Source organism: Mustela erminea, chromosome 6, assembly GCF_009829155.1.
Source record: "Mustela erminea isolate mMusErm1 chromosome 6, mMusErm1.Pri, whole genome shotgun sequence".
Taxonomy (NCBI): Eukaryota; Metazoa; Chordata; class Mammalia; order Carnivora; family Mustelidae; genus Mustela; species Mustela erminea.
In genome coordinates, this window is record NC_045619.1 from 46,634,349 (window position 1) to 46,656,265 (window position 21,917).

Here is a 21,917-nt window from a genome sequence, read left to right on the forward strand (position 1 = left end):
TATCCAAAACATGCCCAATCATGTTGGCTGGAAGAAAAATGTACTTCTAGAAAAAAGCAGAATGAAAATTTGCACAATTACGATACCAAAAAAACCTTACACTTGAATACATGTGTATTTTTTAGTTGGTTTTAACACTATTATGAGCTAACAGATGTTTTTCTGGTCTATGCCAAACTTACCGTTGATTAAAGATACAGAATGGTATTAGTTGATCCATAGCATGAAAGCTCATTGATTTGCCAGAGAACCCATTGTGAAAAATTAAATGACACTCAGATTTTTGCAATGGATGACTCCAAATGTCCTTTTTAAAAGCTTTGATAACGAAATATGATAATCTGGTAGCATAATTTTGTTGTTGTTGGGCTCCCTGCTCAGTGGGGAGGCTGCTTCTCCCTCTCCCTCCAACCCCTCCCCTGCCAGAGCTGTCTCTCTCTTTCTCTCTCTTTATTTCAAATAAATAAATAAAATCTTGAAAAAAAGGAAAAGGAAAATCAACATTTTATACTCAATTTATAAAATTAGACCCTTATAGTTATTATTCTGAGTCATAATAGCAATAATAAAAACATCTCCAACATGCTGGCTAAAAATTGAAAAAAAAATGCATTCTCTCCCTATATTCTTTTGTCAATCATGTGCCAGATATCCAGCTCTTTGGAAACAACTTTACCTTTAGCCATGCGTCAATAAAACAAAAAGGTGACTGACAGACTTTTTCAATTTTTCCTCAGATGTATCTGTGTTAACTTGTATAGCTACATCCTTGGAATCGCTATACTAAGAGCATAATTTTTAGAAATCCCTAGTATATAATTTCATGGGTGCCTGGGTGGCTCAGTGGATTAAAGTCTCTGCCTTCAGCTCAGGTCATGACCCCAGGGTCCTGAGATCCAGCCCCGCATTGGGCTGTCTGCTCAGCAGGGAGCCTGCTTCCTCCTCTCTTTCTGTCTACTTGTGATCTCTGTCTGTCAAATAAATAAATAAAATCTTAAAAAAAAAAAAAAGAAATCCCTAGTATATAATTTCAGAGTCTTCTTCTGTAAACTAACACAAACCAGTTATCAATCATGCAAAAAGAATAAGGAAAAAAATCTGTTCTATTCAATAATATTGCAATTTTATAGACACATTTAAATTTTTAAAAAGATAGTTACTTTAGGAATAAAAATGCATTCTGAGGTCCAAATCTCTACTTGACAAATTAAGCATAGCAACATCTTCTAGATGAAGGATGCAAAATTCCAGCCATCACTTGGATACTTTTTCCAAAGGATGCCAAGTTTCCCTGCTTATAACCAGTTAGGTGGCTTTCTAAAAGAGTTATTTTCGGGGCACCGGGGTGGCTTAGGTGGCTAAGCGTCAGACTCTTGATTTCGGCTCATGTCATAATCTCAGGGTCCTGAGATCCAGCCCCAAGTTGAGCTCCGTGCTCAAGGGGAGTCTGCTTGTCTCGTTCTACCTCTGCCCTTCCCCCTGGTCTCACTCTCTCTTTCAAAAAAATAAATAAATCTTTAAAAATAAATAAATAAAATAGTTAATTCCACTCGGGTGTTTTGTACTATATGGAGAGAGACATTGTATGTATTGTATGTAGGATGTCGGCTAACCAGCCAGCCCTTACTTAGCACTTACTATAGGTCCACTCGTTCAAATCTTACACTTACCTAAGGGCAGGAAAATTTTTGCAGACATAGTTTCAAAGGTCCCTAACATGACTGAGCTAGTGAAATCACTTGAAGAGATTTCGCTGCTGAAGTAAACCGTTTTGCTGCCAGACTTGCTCTAACTGCTGATTAAAGTAATTGTTTAATTATAGTTATGTGGGTGAGGGAATAAAACCCATAAGCACTATAATAGGGAAGCAATCATATATACTCTTGGGAGAAAGAGTTTTAATAGAAGCTGTTTCCTTTAGTGATTGGTGGGAATGCTTGTAAATATAGAGGGTGTAAGGGGAAAAACAAAACCAAACACAGTGTCTTTTGTGCATATAGACCCTACTTTGACCAAACTGGCTATCATGACCATGTTAGGCTTTGTTTTCTCCTTGCATGATTATAAAAACATGGGCCTTGTAATCGACCATTGATTTATGTGACATTGAAAATCGTATGATCATTGATTACTGATACATGATTTATGTGATAATTGAAAAATATCCAGCACAGCTTCCAGAGCCCCCGGACTCCTGCACCTCCCCCGCCCACCCCAACTATTTTCACCCTACACCATGTCATGAATTCATCAGGGCACACCCATGGCTACATCTGACTTTCATGAGCCCTGGGCTCTTATGTCTTTGTGGGCCCCTCCCACCATTAAAATAAATTAATGAATTAAATAATTCAGTCGATTTTCATGGGCCTCCAAATCCTCATTTTTTCCTATTGTATGAAAAAAAAATCTTAAGCAAACATTTTCTTTGACTCTGAAAGTTCTTTTTTTTTTTTTTTTTAATTTTCAAGAATTTAAAGGATTTTGTAGCCCCTATAATATCATGGGCCCTAGGCACTGTGCCTATTTTGCCTGATGGACAAATAAGCCATGGGCACACCAAGTTATTCATGCACTCTCCATCTCCCTTTTTGTTGACCCTGGTAAAGTAGCACCTGCTTCAACATCCCTCTGCCACAGCCTGGTAGTGATGAATTTAAAAGCCATTCTTCCTCTTCCAGCCAGCCTAATTTCCTTCTACCCACCATCTAATAGACAGGCATGTCCCAAAAGAAAACATGGGACATCAGGATACACCAGGCGCATCTTCCTAGTGCAACTCATAGTATAGTAGCTGAGTAGTAATTGGCCTTTAAAAAGTATTGTTTAATCAGTTTTTCATTTATTTTTTTAATTTAAAGTTTTTACTGTGCTCTGTTTTGATGTCCTTCTATGCTTTGTTAACTTCCATTTGTAATTTTACTTTATTTCTAATCTTGGATCTTTTTTAAGTCTGTAAAATATTTTTTGAATATTCTAAGTCAATGGGGAGTCTGCTTCTCCCTCTGACCTTCTCCTTGCTCATGCTCTCTCTCACTGTCTCTCTCTCAAATAAATAAATAAATAAAATCTTTAATAAAAAAAAAGTGATTTTCTAAGTCAATGAAATTCTAGTGACTTCTGATTTGTTTGCTGTCTCCCACTGTTTGCAAATTCTCCATCTTTGGTGTCTCTTTTCACAAAATTTTCACCTTCTGGTTTACTTTCTCAAATTTTAAATATGTACCATGTTTGTTTTATGTACAAACTGAAGGCATTTTCTGAAATGTTATTCTTTTTAACACTTCTATAAACTATCTAGACTCTTATAATTCACATAGATTTCACTTCATATTTATTCTAGCCCAATCTTGTTTAATATAGTTAATGTATTATATATATATACGTAAATCATCTTTTTTCTAATGCATCTTCTGTTTCACTTCTTACATCTTTTCCACATTATTTCCCTGCTTTTAAAAGGCATATTATATTTGGCATCTTCCTACAGAAAAGCTAGTCCCAATATAGTCAAAATTTTCTATCTCCAAAATGAGTTCTGTTCAAGTTATTCGGTTTTCAACATGCCTGAAAGTTATTTGTGTCATTCAAGGGAGGGGAACTGACAAATCGTGTATTTTTATTATCATTATACAAAAATGACATTTCTATCATGAATCATATCTGAGCTAATTCATAGACTAACTAATAAACTAAAATATGTATTTCTTTTCAAAAATATATTTTCAAAATATGGTGCTGATATGGTACAGTCATTGCAAGTCATCTTATAGATGAGCTATTTACAAGTTCCATGCTAAAATCTTTTAAATCAAACCCGGGATGGTGTCCCTTATCTTGAATTGTGCTCTAAGAGGAGTTATGTATAATGTGGAAACAATGTGGTAGCAATGGTACAATAAAGCTTTTTAAAAATAGCTTCAACATATTGTTCCATTGTGTAAGAACTTTTCCTTGAGTGTGTCAAAACACATCTTGCTCTTTCATGAACTGTAAAATGTATATATCTTTTTAAAGAACATCAGAAGACTTTGTAGATACCAAAATATCCAAGGATCTACTATTTTTCATATAATTTCATATCACCCATTTCAACAGAGTTCAGGAGATGAAAAGATTAATGTATTTTGGTTGCCTTATATATTTCTGTAATGGATTTTCTCTCCTCCCATTTACTTTAAAACCCTTCATTACCCATGTAAAGAATGAATAGAATTCAGTTTGGCTCATATCATGTATATAGATAAAACCTTATAGTTAGAGATATATTACAATCACTGAGAAACTTAGACATGTAGATGCTGGATCCCACACCAAATCTACTGAAAGGCCAAGGCTTCAATATTCTTTTTTTTTTTTTTAAGACTTTACTTATTTATTTATTTACAGATAGAGATCACAAGTAGGCAGAGAGAGAGGAGGAAGCAGGCTCCCCGTGGAGCAGAAGGCCCGATGTGGGGCTCTATCCCAGGACCCTGGGATCACGACCTGAGCCAAAGGCAGAGGCTTTAACCCACTGAGCCACCCAGGCGCCCCAAGGCTTCAATATTCTAAGAAGCTCCAAAGGGGATTCTGATGCCTACCAGAGCTTGCAGACCACTGCTTTAAAATGCACAGAATTTGGAAATTGAATGTTAAGACTAAAGTTTCTTTCCTGCTTCTTAAATAGCACAAGTTAAAAACACAGTCACAAAATGAGGGGGTACAGGCCTTGGATATTCTGTAGGTTCTTTCTTTGGAAAAAAGGTAGTGGCCTGAAATGGAAAATGGACTTGTTTAATTTGGAATGTTTTAAAATATATTTAGAAGGTTAATTAAAGACAATTACAGAAGACTGAAAATTTTTCCAAAATATGTTCCAAAGATGCAATGGTAAGAAGCTATGTTATTCAGAGAAGAAATTGCAAGAGTGTTTTGATCACTTATCTAATTTTGGGAGAGTCCTGTTTCATCTATTGAATTAGTCATGTAAGTTGACTAATAAAAAAGGTTCTTAGGATAAGAACTTACCAAGTGCTCCTTAGTGAAGAAGAAGAGCAAGCATAGGTTGACATGCTAAGACACATAATTACATGATATGTATTTGGAAGCTTGTTTTTGTCCTAACCCATCATTAAATTTTTATTTATTTATTTATTTTTGAGAGTCTGAAAGCTAAAATTGTTGTAAGTGGTAGTCAACTCAGAGGATCAGCATTGGCCAAAGCCCAAAATAACCAAAATACTAATTGCTACATACAGAAATTTCTACATGCCAATGGCAGGCAAATGTCTGTTGAAGGAACATTCTAACACCTAATTCAAATAAAACTGCAAAATTAAGATTGCTTCTTAGAGTTTATCATAAAGGAATATTGCTAATAGAACAAGTGGTTTGTCATGTAAAAAAACAGCCTAGGGATAAATAAATCTGGTCTGTGTTCAGAGCAGTGACATGGGCACAATAACAGTGGGAGCAGCACAAGATTCAGAAGGAAAAATACAGAAAATAGTGGGAATGTCCAAAAATCTATCAAAAGTCTAGGTCTAGTAGATGTACAGGTAGGATTGTCAGATATAGCACAGAACCTTCGATCACATTTGAATTTCAGATACGACAATTCTTTAGTATATATATATTCCCAATATGCCATATGTAATATAACCTTTATAATATTGTACATTTGAGATACACTAACTATTCTGAATTATGAGTTCTTTATCTCAAACTCCAATTTAACTGGACATCATGTATTTTTATTTGCTAAATCAGGCAACCCCACGTACAGGGTTTACATCACCTTTCCCATCTCAAGAAAAGGGTGCTTGATAGTCATGATTATTTCACTAACCTTTAAGAGAACTGTTGGTGTTTACATCTTCCTAAAGTTTTAAAATACTTTTTCTCTTTTCATCCTCTTTTTCGTGCCTTATCCCCCTCTACATCATCATATAAATTATGTCAATTGAAATCAGAATGGAAATAAATGAGATTCAAAAGAGGGCTCAATAAAGTGGACCAGAACAAGGGATAGGAAAACTTTAATAGCTGCTTCAGGGGACTTTCACAGCACATAGTAGTTCCTTATGAAATTGTTGTGGGGCGCCTGGGTGGCACAGTCAATTACACATCTGACTCTTGGTTTCGTGATCTTAGGGTCGTGAGATGGAGCCCGGGTCAGCTCTGTGCTCAGGGTGGGGTCTTCTTGAGTTTCTCTCTCTCCCATTCTCTCTCTGCCTCTTCCCCATGCTCTCGCACTTTCTCTCTAAATAAATAAATCTTTTTTTTTTAAGATTTTATTTATTTATTTATTTATTTGACAGAGAGAGAGAGAGAGAGAGATCACAAGTAGGCAGAGAGGCAGGCAGAGAGAGTGAGAGGGAAGCAGGCTCCCTGCTGAGCAGAGACCCCCCCCCCCATGCGGGACTCGATCCCAGGATCCTGAGATCATGACCTGAGCCGAAGGCAGAGGCTTAACCCACTGAGCCACCCAAGCTTCCCTAAATAAATAAATCTTTAAAAAAAAAAAAAAAGAAAGAAAGAAAAGAGAAGAAATAGTTGAATGAACCACTAGAGGAGCAGTGAAAAATCTTTTTTCCGTCAGTCTGTAAACCAGAAACTTTTCAGTTATAGTTATCTAAGTGGGCAAGATTTTATATCCCAGGAAGCTATGACACCTAATGGAGTTGATGGGCGTATCTAAACATGCCATCTCAGCCCATAATTTACAGACCTTTCCAGGGCTTCATATTACACAATTTTTCTCTAGGTTACACAAAGCGTGGTCCAGAGACCATCAGGGCCAGCACTGGTATCTCCCGGGGTCTTGTGAGGCATGCTGGCTGGGACAACGTTTACTGAATGAGAGTTCATATTAGCGAGAGTCCCAGCAGATAGAGAGCACATTTTAAAACTACGGCTAGGTGAAGCTAATTCATAAATGAATTATCTTTAAGTATGGACAATTCGGTCTTGCAAAGTAGAGCTAAAAATTAATCCCACTAGCTCATAAGTTTTGAATCAACTGACCGTCCTTCCAGAAGACAGGGAGCTTGGAAACTACAACTGTCCCAGGATCTGGTACTCACACAGTTAGGTTTAGAAACAGTTTACACTGTGGTAAAAGAAAGTCATTATTTTCCTGGGAGTCATCAGTCTTCATGGCGACGTTAGGTAAGTTGTTAGCTGGGATTCTCAACCTGGTATTTTGTTTAATGACCCCTTTGAGAAGTTGAATGAAAGTTCCCCACAGCAGAAAAGTATACATGGACATATATTCAGGACCTGGCAGGAAGTTTCTCAAGATTCATGGACCCCCCAGAAGCCAATTTCATGACTCCCTCAATGCTCATAGAGTACGTTTAATTCTCTCTTCTACACACCGCTGGGGATTTCTGGTAGCAGTCTCCACATCTGCCCTGACCCTAGGATATCAATAGACGGATAAAGGATGGGTAGACTGAACAGGGCAAATGAGCATCGTCATACTCCCAGACCTTTGATTTTTCATATAACCCAGACCTTTGATTTTTCATGTAACTGAAGTGCATCCACATCCCTGTTATGAGAGATGTCTCCTTTTTCTAAAGTCAAATTGCTTTTAGGTGAAGAACCCACAAAACATGAAGCTAATTTTAGCAACTGTCCTTTCTTTACCTCAGCTGGCCTGGGAGCAGAAGTTTCAGTAAGGAGCACTAGAAACACGGCCCCACCCCAAATCCCCACTACTTTAAATGCAGTTCCATATAGCCTGGAACACCTTATTAGGAACACCACAGAGGCCTTCACCAGAAGTGCAACAGAACTCTCCAGCCACAACAGCAGACAGAGGCAACACCCCAATCTGCAGCTGACCGGAATTACAGAGACACCTTGGGTTCCCTGGACTACTCAGCCCTTCTCCAGCACCACAGAACAGGTAAGGGGAGAATGGGTGTGGAGGGTGACTTGGAAGAGTCTCAGAAAGTCCATTGCTTGAAAAGATTTGCTCGGCTGACAATGCCACTGCTCAAGTGGGTGGTTAGGTCCTCCGTGTCCTAGCTGCTAATGATGCATGAATGCATTTAAGGTGATGAAAAAAATCTTTGAGATAGAACTAAATGCTCATAGGGTAAAGATAATTAGGCTGAGATGTCAAAACCGCACTCCTGTAGGTTGGCCACATTGCTGAACCAAAGTCAGGGTTCACAGTCTTGGGCATAACCTACAAACAGGGAGTAGAAATTGAGATCAGTACCTTGCAGATTCCCTTGCGTCTGTGTCACAATCTTTTATGCTCATAAGGGAGTGGAAAGAATCACAAAGCAATGGAAGTTTCAGGAATCTATGACTGATTTGTGACTATGATCAAATACGCTAAGTCACATAGCAATTCCACCTCAGCAGCCACAAAAGGACAGATGGGTCCAATGGCTGGGGGGCAGTGATCATGCGGTGGTAGAGTCTGCTCAAGTAGTATTTCAGTTTGAAATGTTCATCCCTTCAGTTCTGCTTACCACTTAGGGTTCTAGGCCACCGTTAGGGGCAATAATAGTATAATTCCAAAAGTGTAATTTGCAAAGGCAAATAAAAAATGTTGTTTCATTTGGCAGTGTTTAGCCATTCTCTGCGAAACCAAATAATTGAAAGAAAGTAGAAGTCCAACACTATGCATAAGACTTAACACACATTTTAGGTGTTTTCTTTTGCCTTGTGCAGAACTTGCTATTGTATGATTCCTGGCGACTAAGCACATACATCATTAATCACAAAGCAAACATGACCTACATTGAGGGACTTGTGGAACTTTGTTTTTATCTCCACTTTTCCTTTACTATAAATCTTCCCTAAAAAGTGGTGCTTTCCTTGCCTCTGAGTAGAATTTAGGAAGGCCTCACAACTTTTCTGGATCCTCCTTATATCACTGCAAAACCCAACATTCACTCTCAATCCATGAACAAACATATTTATTTCAGGAAGTAACCCAAACTCTGAATTCAATTTAAATGTTAGCCTTTCCTCTCCCATCACCCCATCCCTTTGGACTTGAAGTCGGGAAAGGGAACTTGACCAAAATCTCCCACTTCCTACCTAGCTTTTTGGCCACCTCTCCTAGTTTGATCATTATGGTTTCAGACCTGTCTGGGTTTGGAAAGTGGGGAGGAAATGAGAGCAGGAAGCTAGTACTTGGGATTGCCATCATGAATCAGCACAGTACTCTCCTTAAACCTCCAGCTCCTGAGCCCTTCTAGCCATGGATGTCAGTGAGATTTGCCACTTACTTTGAAACTGGATGCTTTTTGTTGGAGCACCTTCTTGTTTAGGCTGAATGTGTCTCAGCCAAAATGTCATTTTTTCCCCCAAAATGTCATTTTCTAACATCAGTTTGTAAGAGTATTCACTTACATCTGAAAAAAAAAATATATATATATATATAATTTTTTCACAACTAATACACACAAAATTGTCTATTTTAAGTATGTAGTGTATATGATATACATATATATCAGTACAGAAAAAGAACTAAGCACAGATTGTATATATGATATATATCATATATCACTATACTGATATCTATATAAAATATGTCTAATAAGAAACATACTGAATAAAAACTATAATAGAAACATATATGCCTAAAGACTCAGGGATTGCCTTTTAGCAAGAATATTTTCCCATTTTTGCTTACATGAAGCCATTGTGAAACAAACACAGAGAGAGCTCCTAGAGGTGGTCGGGCTCTACTGGGATGAGTCAAGGGTGCCCTGCTCTAGACCTCTGGTGCAGGTACACTAGCCCTTGGGTCAGCCTAGCACCGTGTTACAGGACACACATGACCCAGTGCCCGAGTTGGATTTACAGGATCAGGTCATGGTAAATACAGAGCAGGGAGTTTTTTGGGGTTTTTTTCTTAGTCTTTTTCTAAAGTGAAATACACTGCAATGTTTATGAGTTTCCGGATGGGGCACCAGAATGACTACATATCCAGTAGTCCTCAAGTCATGACTCATGTCCTAGTTTTTCCTTGAAGCTCAGGCAAAATCTTAACTATGTCTTGGGAAGTGAGTATGTAAAAGCTATGCTCCTTCCGAAGGCAGTTTCTAAAATTGCAGTTTCCATGACTCCGATGCTTTAGTCAAGGCATCTCTGCTAGATCATCGTTTGATTTAGCATGAGCATCTACTCTGTAACAGTCAATTATAAATATCTGTAGTTAGATGTTTGGAGAGGAAAAGTCACTTGGGAGGTAAAATGCCTGTCCTTTGAAAGTAATTTGGAAAGGTACTCTATTTCAATAATTGGAAGAGCATACGAGAGAAAAAAATTATTCAACTTACTTGCTTGGAATTCAGTTAAAAAGAAATTCTTTTTAACTGTGTGTCAGTTATTTCTTTTATCAGATAGCACCTGGTCTGTGATGATTCTGAATTGTCTTAGTATAACTGGGCTGTGAGTTACAGTGGTCTGTCATCAGGTGAGGACGGGAAACATCTGAATGGGAAGATAGAAACTGTATTTATTCAGCTTTGCCTCTCTAGCATCTGAACGTAGTGCTTGATGCATTATAAAGTTTTTTGTAGAAAGGGAAAGAACAGTGTGGAATGGAAGGAAGCAAAATGGAAGGGAGAGTGGGATGGCATGAAGTGCAGTGGGGTGGAATGAAGAGGAGTGGGGTGAAACGGAACGGAATGGAGGAGAGGAATGGGGTGAAACGGGACGGAATGGAGGAGAGGGATGGGGTGAAACGGGACGGAATGGAGGGGAGGGATGGGGTGAAACGGAATGGAATGGAGGAGAGGAATGGGGTGAAACGGGACGGAATGGAGGAGAGGGATGGGGTGAAACGGGACGGAATGGAGGAGAGGAATGGGGTGAAACGGGACGGAATGGAGGGGAGGAATGGGGTGAAACGGAATGGAATGGAGGAGAGGAATGGGGTGAAACGGAACGGAATGGAGGAGAGGAATGGGGTGAAACGGGACGGAATGGAGGAGAGGAATGGGGTGAAACGGGACGGAATGGAGGGGAGGGATGGGGTGAAACGGGACGGAATGGAGGGGAGGGATGGGGTGAAACGGAATGGAATGGAGGAGAGGAATGGGGTGAAACGGGACGGAATGGAGGAGAGGGATGGGGTGAAATGGGACGGAATGGAGGAGAGGAATGGGGTGAAACGGAATGGAATGGAGGAGAGGAATGGGGTGAAACGGGACGGAATGGAGGAGAGGAATGGGGTGAAACGGGACGGAATGGAGGAGAGCAGAATGAAATGGAACGGTGGGGAGTGGAGTGGAGCAGAGCACAGTGCAGAGACATTGAATGAGGAGAATGTAATAGAGTCCTGGGAAAATAAGTCGATTGAAGCGGTAGGGAAGTGGGTAGAATTGTTGACCCCTTAGGTAGCAAATGACCCAGATACCATCAGTGCCCAGGTATGATGGTCACGTTGAATGGTCATACTTTTTTATTGTCTTAGCGTTTTAAAGTTTGTGTGTATCTAGAGTTTAATATGTTTAATAAATAATAACACAGTGTTTCATTCAGGGGCTAGTTCTCCAGTTCCTTTTTCTCCTTTCTAATTCCCACCCCCCATTTCATCTTTTTTTTTTTTTTAAAGATTTTATTTATTTATTTGACAGACAGAGATCACAAGTAGGCAGAGAGGCAGGCAGAGGAGTAGCGGGGGAAGCAGACTCCCCGCTGAGCAGAGAGCCCGATGCAGAGCTCGATCCCAGGACCCTGAGATCATGACCGGAGCCGAAGGCAGTGGCTTTAATCCACTGAGCCACTCAGGCACCCCCCCACCCCATTGCATCTCTTAATCACCCTTCAACTTTCCCCCAAGAAAATTATGAGAAGGGGAAGAGACATTGATGACTGTTCAATTTAATATCTTCAGAAAATGTTCATCAACTCAAAACAAACATTCCTTGAGGACCTAACTAGTGTCAAAACAGAGTGGTTGAGGACTCAATCTTTGAAGTCAAACCCCTGACTCTGCCTCTTACTAGCCAGTGACTTGGCAAATTACTTAAACTCTCTAAGCCTCAGTTTCCTCATCTATAAAATGGAACCTCTATCTCTGAAGCCTCTTGCAAGGAGTGGGAGAGATAATGCATCTAAAATGCTTACTATAGCACTGGGTCCTTAGTAAGCATTTAGGAAATAATAGCTGTTATTGCTAGCTTTCACTGAGACACAAAGATAAATGACAAAATTGTTGCCCTGAAGGAACTCACTATCTGTTGTGGTGTTGAAGGAAACAGGAATATACACAGGCTCTTATGGAATAGAAAAGCAGGGCGCCAAACTAGTGTGAAAGTTTCAGGCACTATCTTCTGGCAAAAGGAATCACTGAACTAACCCTAAAGGAGAATAGAGTAACCTAATAGGAAGTCAAGGAGTGGGAAGGGGAGAGGTGAAGGAACTGGGAGAGGGTGGAATGGAGTTGGAAAGTGATTTCAATTCTTACCTAAAACTTACATTTTAAAGAAACTTGGGTATTTTATCACTTTAATCCAATCATCAATTTTGTACTCATTTATTTTGTGCTTTCTGTTTGCCTGACGTTATGGGAGATGGGAGAATAATAATAGAAAAAATCATAATACGAGTTAGTCAAAATCACTGTGTGTAGGACCTGCACTCTGCTAACAGTGTAGAAAAGACTTCAACAGTATGAGGGTCCTGTAATCATGCTCACATGGACAGAAATGGAAGGCATATTGATGAAGATCTCAAACACATGTTTTGAAATGGTGTCTTCATCCAGAAATAGTCAGTAGTTCCTACGTGTTATTTTAATTAGTGACACTATTAAATTATCTGTCATTCCTTTGGTTCCCATCACATGTAGCCATGAGGTAGAATTTAGAACACTTAGCCTGAAATAGAAATCTAGAGAAGAATAAGAACTAAAATACTAAGACTTTATGCTTGAAATGCTATGTATGTCATTACTACTAACTAATGTTTATGCAGTGACCATAGTGTTCTAGATTCACAATCAAAGGATGACTTGAGGGTTGGAACATGGGGCTGGGAAAGTGGCATGTATTTGTCTTTCCCTTTCATCAACAGTCTTTCTGAGTTATGAGGAATGAGACATGAAGAGATATTGTGCAGTATCTACAAAGAAGAGAATCTAGGAGATAAAAATAGTATCTAAGATTTGTGTGCCAGAAACTATGCTAAGCACTTTGATTTACTCTGGGAGGTGGGTATTTGTATCCATTTTCCATCACTGCATAACAAACCATCCCAAAACTTAGTTTAACAAAATGACAATTTACTATTTCTCATGATTTTGTGGATTAGTTGGGTGGTTTCTCTGCTGGTCTCACCTGAGCTTACCCCCACGGTGCGTTTAGCTTGGAGGGTAAGCTGAACTAGAAGATTCACAATAGCCTTCCTTGCATGACTAGCAGTCAGTGCTGGCTGCAGGACAGGGCATCTCTGTTCATCTCCACAACCTCTATGCATCTGGTAGGCTATGGCAGCATCTTTACATAATGGCTTAGTGGAGTTCTGCAAGAAGACAAAGGTGGAACCTCTTGAGGCCCGGGTTCTAGAATCACACATCACTTCTGCCACATTCCATGGATCAATGTGGCCAGGTCAGATTTGAGGGTAGGGGAAACAGACCTCACATTTGATGGGAAAGTCTACAAAGTCGCATTGTGTAGGGCCACACGTATTGGGTGGAATGAAACTACAGCCATTAAATCATCTATCATGGTATTTATTATTGTTTTTGTTACAATTATTATTATTATTTTGCAGACTTGTAGCTTAAGTTTAAAGAGGTTGAAAACTTGCCCAAGGTCAAATGAAGGAAAATGGTAGATCAAGAAGAAGGTTGTGCACGCGCGCACGCACACACACACACACACACACACTCACGCACCCCTGCACACCTGCTCACTTTATGCTCTCACCTAGAAGTCCTGTTAATGAAGGCAAATACCAATGAGGACATAATTTGAAACAATTACTAGTAATGCTACTGCAAAGTTGTCCTAGTTGACCCTTTTGGAGCAGATTTTCTCCTACTTTTTTCTTTTCCCCTCGTTCTTCACATCCTCACCTGCCAATGTGAGGGGTCTGTCTTTGGAAGGTTGTAGACTTGGGTCAGTAGGTCGCTTCAAAATTAACTCGCCCTCTCTCTCTTTCTATTGCTCTCTTTCCCTTACCCTGGACATGAATTAAATCATCTAACAGCAGTCACGTGCCTAGCAGTGCTGGAAACCTCTCTGTGGTTACTGTTAGCCAGTGTTGTTATCTTTACCATGATGATAGTGTTATGTGGCCATGTGTGTCTTTACAGGGACAAAGTTGGTGAAACCTGAAGTCTGTCTACCACGTGAGTTAGGAAATATCTAGATCAGTTGTTCTCAAAGTATGGACTCCAGACCCAGAATTTAGACCTACTGAATCACAAACTCTGGGTGTAGGACCCAGAAATCCCTGTTTTAACAAGTCCTCCAAGTCACACAGATCCCTCGAAGTGTAAGAACCACTGACCTAGAAAATCTTGTCCCTGACCAGTAACATCTCCCTCATAGAGTTCTAGATGCCTTAGTTTCCCACCACTGATGGCACTTGGGTATATTAATAGTGTTATGAGGGGGTGGGTCAGGATGCTACAAAAGTTCAATAATCAAGTAGTAGAAATTAATTTATCTAATCACAGCCTCCTGCTGTTCCTTCCCAGAGGGTATGGGAGCTGGGTTGGTTAAAGTGGAGCCTGGCAGATAGGGAATGGCAGCTAGACCCCAGGGTCTTTGTGGTAATTAGAAAAGGATGTTTCCAAGGAGACAGTTCCACCACGAATGCCCAAAACATGGTAATGGGACATGGGCTAGATTCCAGTCCCATGCCCACTCTTAGCCAGGCCTCCCAATATCCCACCCCCACTAAGATAAACTGAGTCTTTGTGCACTGGCCCCCTTGCAGATGAAGCCAGATGTAGGTGTCAGAAGTGTGCCTGCATAGTCCAGCCATTCACCATGGGCAGGGTGAGACGGGCAGGGCTGGAGGCAGCAGGAAGTCAGTCTCCGGGGGACCTGAGCCATGGGGGGGCAGGAGGCAGAATCAGTATAAAGTGGTCTCCAAAGGAATCGAGGGTCGACTTTGGACTTCACTTTAGCTTCAAAATCTAACCCGCCCCTATCTATTGTTTGAGTAGTGGACTCTAAAGAGAAGTCCATTCTGCGCCCCCTCTCAGCCATGTGACCATGATGGAGATGGTGTGATGTAATGGTAAGGGCTAGGGCTCCCATGTCACAGGAACCTGGCTTAAATACTGAGGGTGGCATCTACTAGTTATTCAACTCCAGTCATAATTACTTCTTCTTTAAAATAAGGCTAACTAAGGGTATGCTGCCTCGTAATGCCACATGAAGATTTCCATTGGATTGAGTGCGTGGGCCATTGGCCACACGTGACAAGTAGCCGATCATGATAACCGTTAAACCAGCTTCTTGTTTCTGCTTCATCATTGCCACCCTGCCTGCTTCACCGAGTTGTAAGAACCAGATAAGCTGACATCACCCCACGAAAATGCCTTGAGAGGGCTACCATGTTGAACACGATTTAAAAAAAAAAAAAAAAAAAAATGTTCCCGGTTGGTTCAGATTCTGCTAAAGATCCATGAATCTTGTTTGAAGGCACACCCCCTTCCTCCCCACCCTGCCCTGGCCTGGGAGAGGGATCACATTTCCTCCATCATGAATAGCCATTGTGGTGCTGTTCTGGCCTGAACGGTTCTGTGCTTCCTTCCATTCGGCCTTCAAAGAGATCACAGTCCACTGTGAGACTCCAAATAAGTAAGGAGGTAAAGGCAGAAAATCCCCACCTCCTCCTGCCTCCCTCAAGTCTGGGGTAACCCCCTTTATTGTGTTACTTCAAGTCTAGAGGGGAGGTGTCCCGCTGCCACCACTCTTCTGTGGCCAAAACTGGAGAGAGGACAATACTCCCCCTTTACCCAGAGGGAGAAGTGCAAAGATATAGCAAATAACAAAACAAAGACAAAAAAAAAAAAAAAGACAGAACCCTAAAACCATTCCCTAATCATTCCTCATGACCAAGGACTCTTACTAGATTTTCTAGTGTGCTCAGGATACAATACAAGGAGATTCTGAGACTGCTGACGGGCAGAAAGGTCATTCTAGGGAGTAGTATCTTATGGAAGGGATGTGTTCCTAAAGACCAGAATTTATAAATTAGCATCATTCAAGCCTAATTCTGATGGAGAATTTTCTAGTTTGCCAGCTAACGGGGATTGCCATGTGCCAATAGTATAATAGGATCTATAATTCACTTGAATTTAAAGCCCGCCAGCTTTAAAATCTCAAGGATTTTTCTTTTCTTTTCATTATGATCTGCATTACTTTCTGTTTTGTGTGCACAGAAGACTATGTTCATATTTTGTCACAATATAAATCGTGTACATAGAAATGCAACCATGAAACAGACATGTGCATTGACACGTGCTCCTTAACTCTCCAGGATTTCTCTGGCACCTTGGTTTCCCTGAGTAGATAAGGGCTACTAGATGCAGCTGGGGAAAATAGCAAAGAAAGGGGAAAATGATATCAAAGGAGAAAGGGGGATGCGCTAATTGACCTAGAAAGTTTGTGGCCCTTGGCCCTGGCCTTGCATACATCAGAATCACCTGGGAAGAGTTTTAAAGATACAGATTCTAAAATTCAGCCTCAGTCCTACTGAATCAGCATTTACTAACACAGGACCTCAGCACCTAGGGTGTCAAAATCTACCCCTTGATTGTAATACGCGATTAGTTCTGCAATCCCTTGGAGAATAACTGAATAATCAGCTTGTTGGAATGAGCAACGCAAGAGAAGGGGAGAAGTCCTGCTGGAGAGGTATAATCTGAATTGAATTGCAAGGAAATATCCGATAAATGCAAACAAAGGACAATTCTATAGAAATAACTGACCCATATCCTTCAAAAAGGCCAATGTCGCAAGCATCATTTCAAAACGCTGAGGAATTGGAATTGGAATTTAATCCAGATTAAAGAAGATTAAGATACTTGACAATGAAATGCAATATAGGACCCTAAGCTGGATCCTTACTGGGGAGAGAAAAAAAAAAAACACAAAAAACAAAAACAAACAACAACAACAAAAAAAACCCCAAACACTGAAAAGGACATTATTGAGACAAATAACAAAATTGAAACATGGATTGTGGATTAAGGTATTTTAACAATTGGGAATTTCATGAATTTGATAACTTCATGAGATGACACGCTTAACTCAGAATATATGCGACCAACTCTAAATGTTTAGTTCAGGTAAAAGCAGTATATATGGAGAGAAGGAGAGAAGGAGAAAATGAATGTGGGGAAATGTTAAAACAACAACAACAGAATTAGTGGGTCTGGGTAAGGGCATATAGAAGCATTCTGTACAACTCTTACAATGTGTAAGTTTGAAAAAATAAAAAATTTGAAAAATAAAAAGAGTAGTTTGCTTAATGGGCTTTTAAAGGGATGCTCCTGTGTTAGGCATAGACCAGCGGCTCCGACCGAGACCTGTCTGTCTTGTTCAAGGACAAAAGGGCAAGAAGATGCGGGGCAGAGGACGAGGAAAGCAAACACCGTGAAAAAAATGATGATGAGTTTGCAAGAAAGAACAGTAAAGCCAAGAGTCAGAGCTGGCGGAGGAGCCAGCTGGTAAGTCTGAAGATAAGCTAAAGAGCTCTGCAAGAGACAAGTGCTTTAAATCTCTGGAACTTCGCCCATCTGCCTAGCGACTGCAGCCGCGTATTCCACACACACAATAACAACTGAAAGGGGAAGTGCTATGAATTCCAGTGCTGTGTCTTTAAAGTAAAAATCCTTTCTACTCTTCCCATACTTTGGGGGAGCTGGCAACAGAAAACTCCCAGCTCCGGATGCCTGGGTGGCTCAGATGGTTAAGCATCTGCCTTCAACTCAGCTCATGATCCCAGGGTCCTGGGATTGAACCCCACATAGGTCTCCTTGCTCAGTGTGGAGCCCACTTCTCCCTCTACCTGCCTCTCCCCCTGCTTGTGTTCTTTCTCTGATAAATAAATAAATAAAGTTGTTTAAAGTAAAATAAAATAAAATCTATTAAAAAAAAAAAAACAACAACAACACATTAACTCCCATTGCTAGATCCAAATGAGATCCCAACCAGGTAAACTTCTGTTTGGGAACTACATGGAAGGTACCTCTTTTTCTTTGAATCTCTTCTGTTTTGGATTTCTAACAGATGTTGGCCAGGAAGTATAGCCCGTAGGTAGAGCTTTGCCAGGTGCTTGCCCTTCGTCTGTGCATCTGTTAGTTTTTGTGTTTGCTCTATTGCTGTTCTTGTGGTCCAGAACAGCACAGCTGTGGAGACAATACTGAAAGATTGGACTTTGCTAGGAGTGTTGACCTTAGCGGTCTGAATTAAGTGACCTCCTGATCATTGGAGAAGCATTAGCTCTTTGACGGAGTAGACAGGGTCTGACTATTTGGTTTAGGGGCTGACTGGTCACTAGTTTATCCCAAGGCTTAAGTATTAGGTATTCTTGGATTCTGTGATGCTAAGGGTACCGGGTCTGCATTGGAGAGCTGAAGAATGACATTGTGTTTCAGATTTACAAACATTTAGTCATGCCCTTGTTTAGTGGTGGGGCTATGGATGTTTCCTCTGTCAATAGAAAGTAGACACTGAGTCTCCACAACCTGGGGGTGTGGGTTAGATAATGAAGATACACGGGCTCTTTCCTTCACGAGGCTTATAATCTAGGCGATAGTGGTATCATTACATTATTGAAACACATGATAAGAACCTTTGATCTTCCTCTTTGATCACCATCAGCCCCAACATCTAGGGGACTACAGGATGCTCTGCCTCGCTCCTCCAGCAGAGAAGGGGGTGCTGTGGGGTGGGGGAGCTGTAAGGAAGAAGCAGGCAAGAATGTGGACCCAACAAGTCTCTATCTCTTGATTTGGTTAAGAAAAATCAAAGCCCAGATTTTTAAAAATGTAAAATCTGTTGTTCTTAACATTAGCCACGTACTCTAGTCTTCTCAAAACAATGTTAAGGTCACACTATAAAATCCAGAAAAGGCAAGGGTGCTGATCAGAAACTGAGCCCTGTGTTTGTGACCTTCAGAGAATCCTGGGAAGTAATGCACTAGCAACAGTGATACCCAGAAAAAAAAAAAAAAAAAGAGGACAGAGACTCCACCCTCCAATCATCACTTTCGAAGGCAGAGGAAATAGGTGATCATTTGTTTGTTTTTGTTCTCCTTTCCCGGAGAGCCAGTGTTAGCCACCATTTGTCTGTCTGCTGCGGTAGGGTTTGGACTTCAGTGGAAAGCCGGAGCTAGTTCCTGAAACTGGAATGTGAAGCGGCCACGCCCACATAGCCCCAGGGTGCCCTGACACCTAGACTCCACCGGCTGTTTGAGACCAGATGGTTTCTGGGGGTGGGGTGGTGGGGACTAAGCCCCAGAAGCAGAAGCAGCTGAGGTTGAAAAGGTGATTTGTTTATGGTCACACCTAGTTTTAAGACATTCATCTGTGTATGGTGACAAAGCTATGACAAACACTATGCGAGGCCCTTTTCCTCTAGATTAAAAAAAAAGAAACCAGTAACCACCACCACCTAGGGGAAGGAAGAGGATGAAAAGCTGGTGTAGAAAGAAATACCAGGAAGCCTTGGAGATGCGTCTGCTGAGAGAGATGGTAGAGCCTAGTGCTAGAGGCCTATCCGGCTCCCCTCCCCCACTTCCAGGACTTAAAAAAACCTGGGCATGGCCACCAGCTAGAGCAGCCCTTGGATGTCTTTTGTGCTCATCTACTGCAGATTTCCTTTTGGGTACTAGATAGAAAGCCATGCTAATTTATTATCATTCAATTGTTCTCAGAAAAGCATTCTCATCCACGGACTTCATGCTCTAGCATTACGGCATGCTAGCCATCCATGATTTATTTGTATTCATATAGTATGATTACCACTAATAATCGTCGTATCTAACATGTGTTGCACCCTTTAGCCAAGGACCATGCTTTACACAACACCGACCTTGTCATTTAATCCTTACAACTCCTACCCACCCCTCCCAAGCATATATTATTTCCATTTTCCTGGAGACCTATGACCAAGAAGTTAATGACCTAGAAGGCTAGAGAAAGTCCTTGAAATATAAGTTTCCCCAAAATGGTGAACACAAAAGAGTATAGTCATGGTCCTTTAAAAAAAATAAAAATAAAAGAAAGAAAGAAAAAGCTACTTATCAAAATTACCTCCCCTTAAATTTTAAGGCACCTCTTTTTTTTTTTTTTTTAAAGATTTATTTATTTGACTGACAGAGATCACAAGTAGGCAGAGCAGCAGGCAGAGAGAGAGGAGGGGAAGCAGGCTCCCTGGTGAGCAGAGAGCCTGATGTGGGGCTCCATCCCAGAACCCTGGGATCATGACCTGAGCCAAAGGCAGAGGCTTAACCCACAGAGCCACCCAGGCGCCCCAAGGCACCTCTTTTTAAATGCAAGACACCTGCTAGTTAAAATGTATTCATTTCTGTCCTAATTCAGTATTAAGCCAATTTGAATTAAAATTTAAGAAGGGATGGGCACCTGGGTGGCTCAGTGGGTTAAAGTCTCTGCCTTCAGCTCAGGTCATGATCTCAGGGTCCTGGAATTAAGGCCCACATTGGGGGGTCTCTGCTCAGCAGGGAGCCTGCTTCCTCCTTTCTCTCTGCCTGTCTCTCTGCCTCCTTGTGATCTCTAATAAATAAATAAAATCTTTAAAAACAAAACAAAACTTAAGAAAGGATTCATCATCTTACAGTCCTTTTTAGTGAACACATTCTCTGATTGCTAGACTTTCTTCCTTTTAACAATATCTGGGGAAACACACATGAGAGTCTTGTGACAAAAGTACTTCCTTGAAGAAAAAAGCATCAGAATTGACCTGTCATCTAATATTTATTAAGTCTGTTGCATGTTGATCCTTTTTCCTTTAGCATCCACATTTTATTTTTATTGAGAAGTTAAAAATATAAACTTTGTTCTAAATATATGTAATAGAAAAATATATTTTATATAACATAAATATGCATATATATTATATGAAATATATTATTATATATCACCAATTTACTTATTTGACACACTCTAAAATAGTTTAAGACCTTCTAAATCACTTACCCAGCTCCTTGTAACCATAGAGCTCAGAATTTAAAAGAAAAAGAACAATAAGACATTATTAACTCTCTTTAATAAAAAATGATATCTGGTGGCAGGGTTAGTTTGTTTTTTTTAAATGGCTCCACCATAGCATTGTTAATCTCTTGGGTTGTGATAAGGACTAGAATTTACATTTCTGGCAAGTTCTCAGAAGATACTGCTGCGGCACTTTGAGAACCACCATGCAGAAGGATAGGGCTTCCTCCCCACTCTCTTTTCCTCCTTATATCTTCTCTCCCTCTCGTATCTTTTCCCCGCTCCTTCTCTTCCAAATCAATCTTCTCTTCTTTGGTTCCTTTACCCTTTCTCCTTTTTTCCTCTTCTCTTTTCCTCCCTTCCTTCCAAGATGATATTTGAGGCATCCCGCGAGAACATGGTTACAAGGACTTGTTTTGAGTATCCACATGACGATATTTACTGAGCAAGTACAAAGATTCCTTCCTGCCTCCCTTCCTTTCTTCATTGATCCATTCGTTCAGCAAATGTTTGTTGAAACTCTTAGGCCAAGCTCCATGCAAGAAGAAGAAGATTGACCTGAGAGAATTCTCCATCTGCTTGGGAAAGGCAGGCAGTCACAAGTGTATAAGGCATTATGTAATTACCCGGTGTCATTAATGCTCTGAATTAAACAAATGTATTGCTGGCAATGAATAATAGTAAAAGGACACTTTTTCCTTCTGTGGTCAGAAGGGGTCTGTCCCCATAAGGGTGGGTTGAAGCTGAGACC

At 40.5% G+C, this 21,917-nt stretch overlaps 1 protein-coding gene and 1 long non-coding RNA gene across 2 annotated transcripts in view; one reads left to right on the plus strand and one right to left on the minus strand.

Annotated features, from left to right (window-relative positions):
* The window catches only part of PTPRB (protein tyrosine phosphatase receptor type B), a 113,155-nt gene that overhangs the window by 3,947 nt on the left and 87,291 nt on the right, over positions 1 to 21,917 (plus strand). Inside the window, exon 3 of the mRNA XM_032347032.1 lies at positions 7,641 to 7,897. Coding sequence (XP_032202923.1) covers positions 7,641 to 7,897 — 257 coding nt within the window. The remainder of the gene's footprint in view (positions 1 to 7,640; positions 7,898 to 21,917) is intronic.
* On the minus strand, positions 774 to 20,601 carry LOC116593147. The gene is made up of 4 exons (XR_004286775.1): positions 20,579 to 20,601; positions 14,186 to 14,189; positions 6,713 to 6,722; positions 774 to 839 (listed from the first exon to the last, which is right to left on the minus strand). It is a non-coding gene; the product is annotated as an uncharacterized LOC116593147 (long non-coding RNA).